The 16,074-nt window shown below is 35.8% G+C and overlaps 1 protein-coding gene across 3 annotated transcripts in view; it reads right to left on the bottom strand.

Annotated features, from left to right (window-relative positions):
- LOC117299016 (transcriptional coactivator YAP1-A-like) overlaps positions 1-16,074 on the bottom strand; it is a 29,723-nt gene that overhangs the window by 6,713 nt on the left and 6,936 nt on the right. For 2 of the 3 annotated variants that reach the window (XM_033782434.1, XM_033782435.1), the window contains 3 exons: positions 8,665-8,948; positions 7,641-7,891; positions 2,311-2,406 (listed from right to left, as the gene is read on the bottom strand). In XM_033782434.1, coding sequence (XP_033638325.1) covers positions 2,311-2,406; positions 7,641-7,891; positions 8,665-8,948 — 631 coding nt within the window. The remainder of the gene's footprint in view (positions 1-2,310; positions 2,407-7,640; positions 7,892-8,664; positions 8,949-16,074) is intronic. The other variant, XM_033782436.1, reaches the window with a different exon arrangement.

Here is a 16,074-nt window from a genome sequence, read left to right as displayed (position 1 = left end):
CAGTACATGTGTTTGTGGTAAACTCAATTGACTAATGAGGTGTGCCCCAACCATTTTTCCCACCCCCTTAAAATAGGAAAGAAAGTTTAAATTAACATGGAGGAAGAATTTGTGATTAGGATTTTGTTGGTTTACCAGCACACATGTGACAATAAATACAATGTATTTTTAAAATCCAAGTACACTGTATATGGTGTGCCTTTCAGTAAAGATACTTCTGGTATGAAAAGAATGACAGAGTACTTATGTGACTTTTAAACTGCTTCACAAAGTTCCCTAGACTGTTATCTACCTCCATATTTACAGAAATGTGAGTTCCAAAGAACTGGGTTTATTGTTTTGCTAAACCTACATGACACCAATATTCATCACCAGTGTAGTTATAGCAGGATTAGCATGCTCCTTCACATGGAGTGATATGTGGTAATAAATTGGCCTAGCCTGAACTTGGCTCACAACCCAGACGCAATACAATGAATGGTCTAGTCAAATACTAACCATTTATTTGAAGCTGACAAAATGTCCTTAATTGACCCATGCATCACAGCAGCAGCAAGGAACAGACTATTGTACACTATTAGACATCCTCCTGTGTGTCAACCTTGTGTCTCATAATTGAGTTTAGTTTAACCTTTACAATTCACTCCATTCTCCTACAGCCTTTGTTGGGAGTTGAGCCATCTATCATCTATCACTTAATCTTTGGATTGAATTCATGTCTTGGCCATTGTTCAAGATGAGTTCCAAGAAACTGATGACTGGAGTATGCAAATCTACAAGACATCTTAAGATGTTTATATTACACTGTACTTTACAAGGAAACTACCACAAATTAAACAACTCAGATAAGCAATGTTTTAACTAGATTGTGTGTATTGAAAGAACATGTACAGCAATTCCTACCATTGCTATAGTGCTCAATGGTTTGAATCATGTTTTAACAAAGCAGTTTTAATTATCATTCAATGCTTGAAAAAATGTTGGGTTTTTTTTTCAAAAGAAAACAAATTCAACCTAAACTTGTTCTCATTTTCAAATGGATGTCAGCAAAATATCAATTGTATAGGCCCTGCGCTTCATATTTCCCAGATATCAACAAACTACAAATGTCATGATTGACTACTAAAATGTCCATACAAGCAGCATTGTTAGCCTCTAAGTTAGTTTTAAACTCTAGTTAACTTAATAACAAAGTAGTGTGTTTCCAGGGAGTTGAGTTGAATCCAAATAAGGTCATGTCTACAAATGAGAGGGTTTGTTGGGCCCATTATAAGGTCACTCTTACCACCAATAACCCACGCCAGTCTTACCACCCACTCTTGCCACCCAGTCTGATTAATTAAATAATGAATTAATTAATTAATTCAAATGCAAATGAAGAACATGAATAGCCTTACTGTACACTACTTATTATTGTATCAGTAATGAATCATGCAAACATCACAACACAAGTCAAGTTATCTCCTAAATAAACAGTTGGCTTAAGTACTCTACTACAGGCTCATGGGTTGAGTGAAAGATTAATTAATTGCTGCAACTTACTCAAGTTCCAAACAGTTTCTAAATGTACATGTGTATGTTATATCATTATGTGCACAATGGTCCAAGTCAAGGCACTTTTTTAGCAAATTGCTAGAACTAGGATTCAATGCAAAGAACGAAAGCCACTAAGGATAGATTGTGGCTTTAAGGATTACTTTCTGCATCTCACAAAATACTAATGTTATGTGCAAACATCTAGGTACCCCCAGCTGTAATTGTAATGTGAAACGTTGCACCATAGATGTCAATAACACAGCTATCAATATACCATTGTACATGAGATAAAATAAAGCACACAAGTACACGTACTACATGTGCAATGCCAACATGCCATCAATTTGGAGTCTTGTTAGTTATTATAATAGCCCCACATTACAGTCCCACATGCCGACACTTTTTCCTCACTACAGTTGTTAAATTCATTGTTCACTGAGTTAATGATCATCACTGACTATCTACTTGGATGTTAGTACATGTACTTGGTGTATGTGTTAGTTCTATCTATGCTTATAATGTCAGTCAAGACGATTTCATGCAAACTTTAAGTGTATAAATGCTTGCCATGCACAGTTAGTTAACATGCAAAGCATTTCAGTGTTCTCCTATTGCAGTTTTGTTTGATACATGACAAGTGCAACCTTCATTTAAGCATCATTTGTCCTTTAATTATTGGTTAGTTTGATGTTACATGCAGGAGAACACTGGTCTAGCAATGGGCACTGTGAAACAACAGGGTATAAATGACTTCATCTTGTTGACAACACTCACCTTGGGCACGCCAACCTGGCCCCCTTTCAAATGAGCAGTGCCCTCTTGAGGCCAAAAATTTCTAGGCAGAGATCTGTTTTTTCCACTTGCGGCCATCTACAGGAAATATAAACAAGTAGGAGCAGGGTTGGCGCTGGTCATGAGGCAGTAAATAACACATCATGACTACTTACATGTAGCTCATACTCTGTCAAAATGGTCAAATAGTTTGGCAGTTCATGCATAATTAAAATAAGAAAACAAACTTTTCACCTCGGGTGTCTCACAAAAGTTAAACACTTTTGAAATGGTTGCCAAATAAAATATATATGATTCTGGGGGAAGAGGTTCATATGTATGGGCAGCTTATGGATTCAACGTTCATATGACACCAGAAAGTCTGAAACCAATTCATGAAATTGGGTGAGCACTGCTCACTTTTGTAAAAGGGTATGAAAACTAGGTTGCACAGTAATTACCCTTCCAATCTGTGAGAGTATATACTTGCGAGCTTACAAACTTCACTCCAAGATGTCGGCTACTTATTTTATTATTAAAGTTGAATACATAACTTATCCATACATCTAATCCTTTTCCCAAGAACCACATATTTGTTATTCGGCAGTCATTTCAAGGTGTACAGGTTTTTTTTAGACACCCGGTAAGGCTTAAGTACAAGGATTATATTGAAAGTATATATTCAGATAGCATTATTTCCTATCCAATAAGAACCTGCTACCAACCCTGCTTTAACCAACCCCAGACTAGAGTTCAACTTCTCATGATAACAGTATGCAGGACAAGCATATATTATACAGTATTGCACAAAATGGCCTCCAAGCTACATAACACCAAGCGCATACAAATCATAAAATACAACCTATAGAAAGAGCCAATTGTTACTCCACCTAGAGTGTCACTGTGTAGCTTTGCATTTTGTGACTGTGTACTGCTGTATGTTGTGTCAAGTCCCAGCAGGGATCAATGGAGATTGATGCCAGTAGTAGTATACTGCCTATTCAGTTCAACTCAAACCATACACACACACACATTATCATCTCAGTTTAGTATAGTGTATGGCCTTGTGAACTCTACTTTATGCCACAAGCACCTATAGCATGTGTACAGATTACCACAACACACAGTCTGCCTACTGTATCAGCAATAATGACTGCATTATATTGCTTGATGTTTATACTTCTTCAGATGCAGCTTGACATTTATAAACTTTACCACTAATAAATGTCACAGTGTTTGAATGAACCTAATGTCTTCTAGGAGAATATAGTTAACCCATTTCCTCCATGGACAAACTCACTTGTAAAGATAAATGTATTTTGTGTTGGTTGCCAAGGGGCCTGCCTCTAAGGCAATTTTGACCAGATAGAATTTGTTTTCTGTCTGTAGTTAATCTATTTGAGCGTACTTATTTGAGCGTACTTTGCTTCAACAGTTGTAGTGAAGTTGATGTCATATTATTAATATGACATCAACTTCACTATATTTTTTGAAGCAAAGTTAATAATTCAAGTTAATAATTAACTTGAATACATAAACATCTACATCAGTAAAATGCCATTTTAGGGACAGATAAATTAATTAACTTTTTGTTTTCTGCATTTATAAGTCAATATGATATTTTTCTTAATTTTTCTTGTAGCAACTCCATTCCCTTCTGATTCCAACGTCAAATGTCCACAAGATTTTGTTAATGGACACAAATTGAAAGATATCATTAAAAAGATCAATTGGGGAAACAAAACATATTTGTGGGGCCTATATGGTCACACAAACACTTGTTTTCTGACTCAAGACGACTTAATATCTGTTAATCCTTGGGTAAACCATTTGATTACCTAGTTTAAACATCCCTGAGTGCAAGTTGTTGTATAACTGCTTTGTAAATTGTATTGAGTTTCAATCCTATCTACAGTAACCAACATGTACATCCTGCACAACTGGCATGAGGCTGTGAACCTGTCATCACATATGGCTCCCGCACTCTCAACCCTACATACTATTCATAGCATCAATTGATTGATCTTGATTCACTAACAATAACCTTCATCAAACTGTACACAGTTATTACCTACAATCACATATCAATCATTTGGACAATTATTATCATTATTTTAATTTTATTTCAGTCTCTAATTTGTTTAAATGGCTCAGAAACAGTTTTGCAATAAATACAAAGTTGATGCATTTTTGCTGTAATGTGTCAAGAACTAAGGTTTCCCTCTACTCTACGTGTGTCCAGTAGTGTTCCAACAGTTGACATGACAGTATTTTTTAAAGACGGAACATTTAATTGTGGCAGAAAACATTCTCTGCAAACAAATACTATTATATAATACCTTTGACAACTTCAATTGTTGAAAATGACTTAGCTGTTTTCAGTCAAACTAAAAAGCGTATTTCATTTCTAAAAAAATGATTGCATATTGCATGCAAATCATATACTTTCATTAAACTTCCAATCCTAATTGTACGTTGTATTCATTCATTTTCAATTTCCATTTCAATGTAGTAAAACTGTATTAACATTATACAGAGAACACAATAAACTATAACACCTACAAGAGAAATCGTCAAATTTACAAAAGTCTCAACCTGCATAGGATTCAGTTATATTTTTCATAGCAGACAACTTGGTGTTGTTATTAACTTGTACAACTATCCTATCCCCAGACCCATATGTAACTGCATAAAGAATCTGGTTTTTAGCCGGCATATGCCATACTTCCCTGTCTTCATCCACAAGAAACTGTAGTCCGATCCTTAAAGAATTTTGGTACTTTTTGTACTACACAAAACACAATGTCCATTACACAATTTGAAGATAATGATGATAGAAAGCTTCCCTTGCAAGTTGCTGAGGGGCTGTAGTTTTTGAGAAATTGAGTAGACAAAATTCACGCAAAAAAATTGTTGTCAGTGAGAAGAAAATTATTGGGGCATGTTAAACAGATGTACTCAACTCTCCTAAAAAAACATTGCTCTGTGATTTTCACATTTTTTCTCAAGTCTTGACGACTAATGAAGCTGAAACTTGTACAGGCATATTATGTTATATCTTCCTTCATTAATAGTGGGGATTTATTTCATGCCCAAAACAAATTGATCTACCAAAGGTATCAAAACCCTTAAAACAAACAGCATGTACAGTCATGTACAGACTTTTCACTGGTTGCACTGGAACGCTGTACTGACTGCAAACTACAACATCAGGCTGGTCAATTAGTTCAGAGAGAGAGAGAGACAGAGACAGAGGGCATGAGGGAGTAGAAGGGGAGTTAAGAATAGCTTCTTATGTTCCCAATTGCCTGCACCTGTCTGCATATATAAATACACACATCCATACAGCAGCCAGTCTCTCAACCATCTTCAATATCATTGATTGTTCATCCAGCAGCCACAAGAGTATCCAGTGTAGATGTATAGCAAGAGATGATGCATGCTAGTTTGGACATGACCATATATGGGCTGATGAGGACTCTGTATTGCCTGTGTGTTACCATACAGGAAACTATTGCATCTTCCATATGACTTATACTAGTAGTTGACACTGTCGTGTCTGCCTCTCTTTTCCATTGATGTACGTGTAGCTGGAGAAAGTCTTCCTTAGTTTCTTTTTCTTATATCAAAATCATCCTCTCTTTTTCCACAGCAAACTTTTACATTATTAGAATGAATAAATACCTACACAGTACAAGATCGGAAGGAGTACAAGATTGTTGACTTGAAAACACAAGTTACTTTCATTTTCCTTGCTTGTAAATGACTAAATGTAATATTGTATAGTTCTTTTGCTTGCATTCTGGTGACTAGACTAAAAAACTTTTGTTGTAGTGTTAGGTTTTGAGTTATTTGTGGCAGGATTTGTTCATAGTTGCTTTCATCTAATCTATATGTACCATCTAGTCGGATTATGTAAATTTATTATGAAACAAACTTTTGTTTACATTACCATCTTAAAGAGTTCTAAGTTACTAGAGTCTGTGACATTTACATGTCTTTACATATTTGAACAAAAAATACATGAAACAATGCATGTTTAATTAAGTAATTTGATGATTTTCACTTGCAAAACAGATGCCCTCAGGCCCTTTTTCAGGTGCTTCTATTTGTTAACTTGTTGTTAAAGCATTTAGGTATCGGTTCTGTGAAGCCACTTCAGCACAAATTTTCAGTCATACTTGTTTAATTGCCAAGACCATGAATTACTCTATTACAGGTTGGAACCAACTTGCGCTTTGTGTGCATCACAGTTGCCAACACCTAATCAAATGTAATAAACATCTAATAAATATCGGCACCAGTGAAGTCAACTTTCCCCAATAATCACGAGAAGGCCAACATGAACTTTTGTTCTAGCTATTAAATTTCAAGCTCATTTTTAAACTAGAACAGACAAGAGGGCCGGCTTTGTTACAGATCTGGTTTCAGCCTGAGTCCAGATGGTTTTTGTTTATTATTATGAATACTTCTTTGGAACCAATTTGTTAGACTTGTCTTTCAAAGAATGGGCCTAAATATTCATTTCTATCTTTTGAAAGTAAACTGTGTGTAATTTGCCCTTGGCAATGAATTATTGAAGTTCACAGAAAATTTATTTTCTCACTAAATTTTTGATTGAAATTGTCAACTGCACTGCAACTTCTAAAGTTATCAATAAATACTATGTGCAACAACTAAAACAGGGCAAGGTACTTTAACTTGAAAAGGTTTCCCTCAATATGTATGTCATTGACTTTGATCTGCTCTAAATTTAGGTATAATATGTTTCACTTTCAGTGAAAAGATTGATATGAGCGAAAAATTACAACATATTACCTAAAGAGATGCTAAAAAGAAACAGGCCAAAATTGAAAAAAACATTCCTACCCAGTATTTGTTTTGTAAACTTATTTCTTCATATTTTCCGAAAATAAGCCTTCTTATTGACCATATTCAAAAATCTTTGGGCTTTAAGTTTTTGGATGGTTTTGTTGTGTTGTGTTTGTTTTTATGTGTTTTTTGTTTCATTTCTTTTTTTTTTAATTTTTTTTTTATGGAGGGAGTAAGGGTGAACATCATATCTTGAATTTCTCCAAAAATCACACTCACGTTGAGAGAGGGGGTTGGTTGATAAACTATTTTTATGTTCTTCAAGTTGAGAATTACCTTGAAAACAATCTTTCTATGAATGACTTATCTTTACATTATAAGGTGTTGTTTATAAGAATTGTTGTAATTTTGTAAAATCCCTTAAATGAGACGTGTTTTAATCTTTTCAAATGTGATCCTCTTTATTGATCTATAGATCAACAATCCACTATTTCAGTTGGAACATTGAGCAACCTACTGACCTGTTGAAGTATTTCTTGTTGTCGTCGCTGCAAGCACTCCCTTTCCATCTGCAATCGCTGTAACCTTAACTGCTGTTGACGTTGTTGTACAGACATGTCAGCAGCTGCAATCTTGCCAGCCTGCTGTTGTTGTGTTGGTGTTGGTGACATTGCCATTGGTTGCTGTGGTGGTGGTGGCTGTGCAGTTTGCTGTTGTGTGTTTTGCTGTAAGGCTGCTGAGGCTGCTTGGACAGTACCTGGTGAGCGCATGGCTGAATATCCAACACACAATAACAGTTAAAGGCACTGGACACTATTGGTTATCACTCAAAAGTGACTGTTAGCATGAAAACTGACTTGCTAAATAGCAATGGAGAGCTGTTGATAGAGGTAATTTCTCACTTAAATATTAAAAGACTTCAGGCCTGAAGCCATTTTAAGCATCTGAAAGCACAAAAATGTATGGACTTTTTCTTTCTTTATTTCACTCTTGCACAAATTGACAAAGATATACTCTGAGCTACAAACACCATTGTTGCAGCTGAAGACTCTGTATTAATTAATTTCACTGTTTGGCAATTCAAATAACGTGAACTTCTCTGATCCATGCACAAACCTGGAGACGATTAAGCCATACACAAAATAAATAGGGGAGTTGAATTAAGAAAGTGTATGCAAACTACCATACTATTGTAAAGGCCTTTTCACACTACTTCCTTTTCGAACCGCCTTGAAACCTACCCGGGTCCTCTCCGGTTTATATCAGCCTCGCTTCTTCACAACACGGTTCAGAGATCATTCACACTGGTCTTCACGTAAACTGGCGCATGCGTGAACCCTATAACATTCAAACCATATAAATGCCATTTCGATCCGGATTGACATTTTCAACCCTGGTCCCTGCCAGGGTTGATTTCAATCCGGCTAGAGCATACTACCCGGATCGGAGGTTGATTGAAATTTTTACAGTGTGAAACCGGTTCCGACCCTGAGATTTTGGACAGTGTGAAAAGACCTTAAGTGTGATGTTGTTTAAGTGTTTTACCAATTCTTGGATCCAGCCAAGTTGTACTCCTGTCCATATGGTTGATAAAGTAGACCTCCCCTTCTGGTGTAGTTGCCTGTTCCCAGTTGGATGGTAGAGGGCCAAGGTCCTGCATTGCAGGCACTGGTTGCTGACTACTACCAGTTTGTGGAGATGGTGTCATATTATTATTAGAGATCTGAGGAGGCATTGGCGGTGGTGGGTTAACAGTATTCAGCTTATTTAGCTGAGACGTACTCAGGGTCTTGCGTGGATCCTGCCATGTAGTTGAATGTCTATTATGACTGCAAAGTAAACAATACAACATTGGATCAAGTTTTTTTTGTTTAATCAAAAAGAACAGTAAAACATTTAACACATAGGCTATATGGATCAAAGTTATCCCTTTCTTTTTTACTGTTTACACATGTATATTGCATATCTGTACCTTTTAGAAGTGTTTTTATCGGCAGACTGAAGCTTTAGCTTATAGGACAATTACATTTTCCTCATCTTGCCTTCCCCACATCTTGTTTATAACTCGATTTTGTGTGTACTTTTTTTGAACTTGTGAAAAGAAATAACATTTTCAAGACTAAAATAATAATAGCCTTGTTTGCTTGAGAGCAATGACAGGTTAGATATTGGCTTTTTTATTACAAGATGTTGATAATTATGCTGGTTCAAATGGATGTCAAGCTAGCATTGCAACCTTGAAAATATTATTTGGTTGCTGAATGTTGACTACCAGTTTGTGGGTTAAGGGTGACATATTAGAGATGTAATGAGGCATACATTGTAGGCAACAGTGTTGATTAGAGTGAGTATGCAGCTTATTCAGCTGACATGTGCTCAGGTTCTTAGTGTGTAATCTGCCATTTAGTACTTGTATAAATACATGTACATGCACCTCTGGAACACAAACTAACTACATAAATAATGTTTACTAACAACAATGTATTACTTTAAATTTTTAATCTTACTTCTATGTCCCATAGTAGTACTACTTATTGTACCTTAATGTTTTCGTAATTAACTCTTGAGTAATTTTGTTGTACTTTTTATTCACAAGACAAGACATCACACAGAATACCAAACCAGACGTCATAACCCCATTTCTAGTGAATAAACTAAATATATTTTAGTCCATGAAATTCAAAATAAGCATGGTTCATGTATGGAGGGAGGGTATAGTCTACCTCCATGGTACATGATGGTACATGATCTCTTCATGTTGTTATGTTTAGTGAAATGCACATCTATTTCTGGGGAAGTCTGGGGAGGTCTGTTTAGGCATGGAGCTCCATGGTTTAGGGTAGTCTGAGCAGTCTCAGCACTCTCAATGCTTTGGTTATAAAAACCACAGCCATATCATCTTACAGCCATTGACGTCACTAAGCAATGCTCACCCCCATGAAAGGAGATTTAGATTGTATGTGTTGGCATGCACTACTCTACACAGCCAGTGCTTCCCTTGTCCTTTTTCTATGGTTACACAATGTCCCAACCATCTACAATAACCCCTTAATAGTAGGTACTCTTTATATCACAATTAGAGAAGAAATCTCAACTTAAACAAAGGTTGCAAACTTCCTTTATTTTATAATATTTTGATGAATGTAACTATAATGCCTGACAATAAGCAACAGCACTATACAAAATAGGACACGCCTTGACCAAAGCTTTGTGACTGGTTTAGCCTTGCATGGGGTAATTATTGAGGTTAGTGGCCGTATGTTATGACCCCATCAGTGACAAATGAAATGGGTTATAACAACCCACGGCCATAGCCTTGGCACCAAGGCAGTAATCTACAAAGGCTAAAGCCCTCCAGCCTTTCAGTCTATAAATTTGACAATTATTGAACTTGGCTCCAGTATTATCCTTGGAACCTTTTTTTTCTTTTTAACATTAAATTAAATTTTTCTTGTTTCAGTATAAAAATGAAAAACCAGTGATAGATAAAAAGGGCGACTTTGTTTGAAGGTGAGTTCATGAAAAACTTCCTTTCTTCCCCCGAGCTTTATGGGTTTTTTCTCAAGGTGTTAGGGATGGGATCATCAGTAGATTGCTTTCTGGAGATTTATAAAACCACATTTTATTTAAAGGTTTGATTTACCTTATTTTAAACATTCGTGTTAAAGAAAATTCCTGCAGATAATAATGTGTGTGCTGGTTTTCCAATTGATTTGCTGTAAATGTAGATGCTACTATATTACACATTAACCATGTAGTATACACGTGTGTAATCTTGACCTTCAATGTTAACTATTTTACCACACCCAAATAGTTTCCAATAATTCAGCTCAAGTTTCAAGGAACTTATTGCATTAGTAATGTATGAATAATAACAAGGTTTTTGCAAATAACTACAGTACATACATTTCCTTTCTGTTCAAGAAAATTTAATCCACAAAATAATTGTAGTATCCCAAAAAGTACCAACACCAAATCAAAATAATTTCGAGTTTTTCCAACACATTGTTTTTCTTTTCTTTTGTCCCATGCAGGCACTGTTACAAGACTTGTGAATCTTTTTAATAAGGCTTCGATTCAGGTTCGCCATTTTTTATTTTTTTTAAGTTGTTTCAAATATGGACAGCAATCAATATAACACGATTGTTTAGTAATAAAGGAACATTACAGAGTTGGTTTTTGCTAACAAAACAGTTGCTGGAAGTGTAAGCACTTTAAGTAATCCACCATATACATAAACTAATAACCCTTGAGATTGATTGGCCATCTTGGTCACAAGAAAATAGTAAAGAACGATTACACATTTTGCATGACATCGATTAAAAAAAATAATAATTACTGAGCGATAAACTCAAATTTCAAAAGAGTAAACTAGTTTTCTATATTTCTCATCAAATTATGCAATTTCAGGAAGAAATATTTCAAGGGATGTTTTCGACAGGCGTGTAACTGTAACTTCACCAAAAAGAGGAAATTACAAGATTTCAATGATTTTGTATTGTAGTTTAAATTTTGAATGGTAAAACTGAGATGAAGAAAGGGGAAATCAGCTGATCCAAGGAAAATTTGCATGCCTGATTTAGATCGTGTAAGTTATGTAAGTTTTATGTCTGTGTTCTTAGACGATTTTATTTCCACCAAATCCTGTAATGTTCTTTTAAATTAATCACTAACTCAAGGACTAAACCTTACAAGTTACAAAAGTTCTTACAAAAGTACAGATATTTTTTATTTAAGGTTTTAACATTTTTTTAAAAAAGATTTGAGATAGTATAACAAACTTTCATTGATGGTATTGAATGAAAAATACCACCCAATGATAACTGGTAGTGACTTTTAATAAAACTGAATTGTTTCTAAGATCCCAACACTACCTCACGCCATTAGTCATGTGCAGATATTTTTGCATGTTACATGTAATTTGTGCATTTTCCATGGCACTCACACAAGTTGTGAATGTTGACGAATGGTCTTTTTCACACGGCTTCATGTGTCAAAACTCATTCCTGAAAATTCTTTCAGTGAAAAATGAGGGCAATGCAACTTTAATCTATTGTTTCACTCTTTTGATTAACCAAAGAAGTACTCATACATCCATGTACATTAATATGAGAGTCAATTATTTTACTGTGCCCTAATAAAAACTCAATGTTGGTTTTTGTTAATAAATGGAAATCACACAACTTTATGTTTTTGACGTCAAATTTGCGGTAAGCTGTAATATAAAAGAGTGATTGTGTGTATGCCGTGTATGACGTGCGTATGGATGCATTTATGCATGCAAAGTGGCTGCGGTAAGGGTCACCGAGTTCTACAATGGTTTGCCATTCACTGCACCTTAATGCTTTACTATACGCTCAGTGTACTATTATGCTTCCGTTTCCGGTTTAATCATTTCATTTTCAACCTAGTATAACGTTTGTAATCAGCACGTTTATTTGTTCATGGATGTTTTCATTTGTGATTGTGCCTAAGCCTCTTCCACATGACTGTTCTGAGAATTGCTATTGGGTAACAATGAGCAATTGATGTCCATTCACTATGTTCTATTGTGTCAACTCAATGTGATCAGCACAAATCAATTTCTCGTATATGTTTTGAGTTATCTTACAAAATTCTGTTTTTTAACTTTATTCAATGCTTTCATTTAATTATTTGTGTATTATTGTTTATCTGTGTAGCATGTTAACAAAGGTAACTTTCATTTGAAGCACAATGAATGAACAACAATTAATTTCATTTACCCATTTAACAAATCACAGCTACGTACTTTCAGGTCAAGGAAAATCAATTTCAGCTATTTCCATGTAAAACCTGAACTGTTTCATTCATCTCAAATACAGACTAGAACACCTAATCGATGTTTCATATGAACTTCATGCCAAACTACATGCATGCATGTATGCATTTTGTAGTCTTTTCTGTGTTTTCTCTAATTTTTGTATCCTCTGGTATTCACTCTTTCACTTTCTAAAAGCGCTTTGAGACTTCATTTTAATTTTGCGCAATATAAACAAAATTCATTATTATTAATACATGAATGGTTCTCCAATGATGTTGTAGTAAGGCGTTTAAGTGCTAAGCGGCCAGAAAAAAAAAATAAATAAATAAAAGGCCCTCATCCTCCTTTTTGTGGGAAAAATCCGGACGATCAATTGGTATTTTTTTTATTTGGACTAATTAGTTACAGTTACATGTATATAGTTTATTTCCCCCACTAGAATGCTTATTTTGATGCTTTGAATGCAAGCGTACATTCTGATTGACAGTGGCCTAGTGTCCTCATGCTGTGAATGTTACCCTGAATATTAACTAAGCTTTACAAAGCAAAGCTTTTCAACACCACATTCCATGTGGGCTGCACTTCATGCCCTTTGATCTGACATGATTACTATGCCTATTGTATATTCTTTATGGTGGAGTTCTGGGGGTAATGCAAAGGGTCCATGGTACACAAAGTACAGACACATTACAAGAGTGGTGTTTCAATGCTACAACTGTACATCTTGTTTGCTTTTCTAGTTTTTACCCCCAACATAGATGCCTTTCTTTCAATTGATTCACCGACCTATAAGTGAATGCAATTTGTATGCAAATAAGGACTGCCTTTTTTAAAACGAAAAAACTGTGAAAATTTGAGCTCAACTGGTTGTCTAAGTTGCGAGATAATAATGAAAGGAAACAAACACCCTTGTCATAAAGTTGTGTGCTTTCAAATGCTTGATTTCGAGACCTCAAAATCTAATTCTGAGGTCTCGAAATCAAACTCATGGAAAATTACTTCTTTCTCGAAAACTACTCACTTCAGAGGGAGCCGTTTCTCACAATGTTTTATACCATACACAGCTCCTCATTACTCGCTACCAAGTAAGGTTTTACGCTAATAATTATATTGAGTAATTACCAATAGTGTCCCGCGTATTTAACTCATTGGTTGATAGACATATAACTCCCAAGAACTGACATTAGTTTATCCATCCATCACTCAGCTACATGTAGTTTGGGGGAATGGATTGCATGGATAGGTATAGCAGGGCTATTCAATCACTTGGTAATGTGTGACTGTAGTAAATTAGCCTCCATTCCAGGATATCCTTATTGCTTCAACTACAGGAAGTAATTCACTCAAGTGGATGATACTTCATTGGTTTATGTTTGAGAATACTACATCCAATCACACTTTCTAGTTTTCAACAAAAACCAGTAGTGATGTACCGTACTTTTCAGATTATAAACCCCCGTACGTAAGAAACGCACTTCCCCAAAATATAGAGGGAAAAAATTTAAGTGTCGGCGTACAAACCGCCCGGCAAATAAACCGCAGTCACGAGCGCACAAAGAGAGGGGGCCGTGCGTAAGTGGGTTCTACTACTTGCCGTCAACCCGCCTTTAACTCCTCCAATACCACATTTAAAATCCAGAAAAGAGGCAAAGAACTGTAAAGTATTAGCTTAAGGAGAAGTTTCATTAGTCTAAGGTTACATTTCGGTATAAAAAATTGATTTTTCTCATTAAGAAAGCAAAACTGTTGGTCGTCATTTTGCTTTTTTACAGAGCTTAAACAATGTGGACAACAGAGGGCGCCTTCCTGCACATGGATTAGTCTAGGCCCAAGATGTCAATGATTGGTACCGCATAGTGTCTTATGTACTGCGCGTCGTGTTAATTGATCGCTGACATCTTGGGTGAAGACTAATTCATACCTGCCATCTGCGTAGTGGTCGAGTTGACAAGGAGTAGACGGCACAAACGAGTTGAAGGTGAGTTGACGGCGCAAGTAGCAGGACCGAAAATAACACACTCCGACCGGCAGAAATTTATTTATAATTGTTAACATTTGCATTGAAATATTGTTGTAAACTCCTAATTAACGTGTGTTTTTGTTTCTGTTAAAACAATCAAACAAGTTTATTCTCCAAATCTTTCGATTATTTGCTTACATCCATGGGGCGCTTGATGAGGGGTGAGTTGGCAGACGAGTCCGACCATCAGACGATCGTTTCAAAGTCTGCTCTAAATATAAAAGAATCTTCCAAAAACATGCACCCAGCTGTACATGGCAGCCAGGACCCTGAAGTAAGCAATTGGAAGGGCTACCCGACTATATTTCTTTTGCAGCTATCCTCGTACTCACGATGTTGCCTTGCGCACGACCCCACTATATCGTGACACATCACGGATTATATTATGGGTCCGAGGATGACAATTATTTCCAATTCGCTACATGCAAAGTCGCTGGACTAACATAATTTTGACGTTCAAAGTGTTCATAAATATGGACGCAAAACGGTCTTGTTGGACAGATGGATTTATTATGGAGTAGAAATAGGACTTTTGTGACCCATTCATCTAGGAATAAAATCGAGGCATGGCCTTGTAACGGCAGACAAGGTTGGTGGAGTCGTGGATTTTCAGAGTGTGTTTGGCGCGACGATGTATGATTTTTCCTGTCTGTTTGTTTTTAGAAGTTTTTTTAAACAATGTTTCTTTTCAAAAAATGTACGCTGTTGTTTTCTTCTTCAATATTAATATGTCGGCATACAAGCAGCCAGGCGAATAAACCACAGGAGTTCAAAAAAATGTCAAAATCAGCATATAAACCGCGGTTTATAATCCGAAAATTATGGTAGTCCTTAAGACCTTTAAAATTGTGTGAAATGAACCTGCATGTATTTTTTGTTTTTATATCTTGTTTTATTGACAGTGCAAGTGAAAAGCACACAAGTACACATACAGTTACCTTGAATTATAGTTTAGTTGAAGCATGGAGGAAATGCAAGATTTCATATCTACACTGAAGATGGCACTGTCCATGGAGGAATGACCATGGTCCAACCACACCCAAATAATTACATTAGTTTCTTTGAAATTTGATTTGAACTTTAAGTACGAGAAATGGCGGTGAACATTGAGTGTGTATTTTTTTATTATTTCAAATTCTGGTCCTGCCATCAC

The sequence above is a fragment of the Asterias rubens genome, chromosome 13 (assembly GCF_902459465.1).
Source record: "Asterias rubens chromosome 13, eAstRub1.3, whole genome shotgun sequence".
NCBI classification, from domain to species: domain Eukaryota; kingdom Metazoa; phylum Echinodermata; class Asteroidea; order Forcipulatida; family Asteriidae; genus Asterias; species Asterias rubens.
This window is presented reverse-complemented; position numbering and strand designations above follow the sequence as displayed.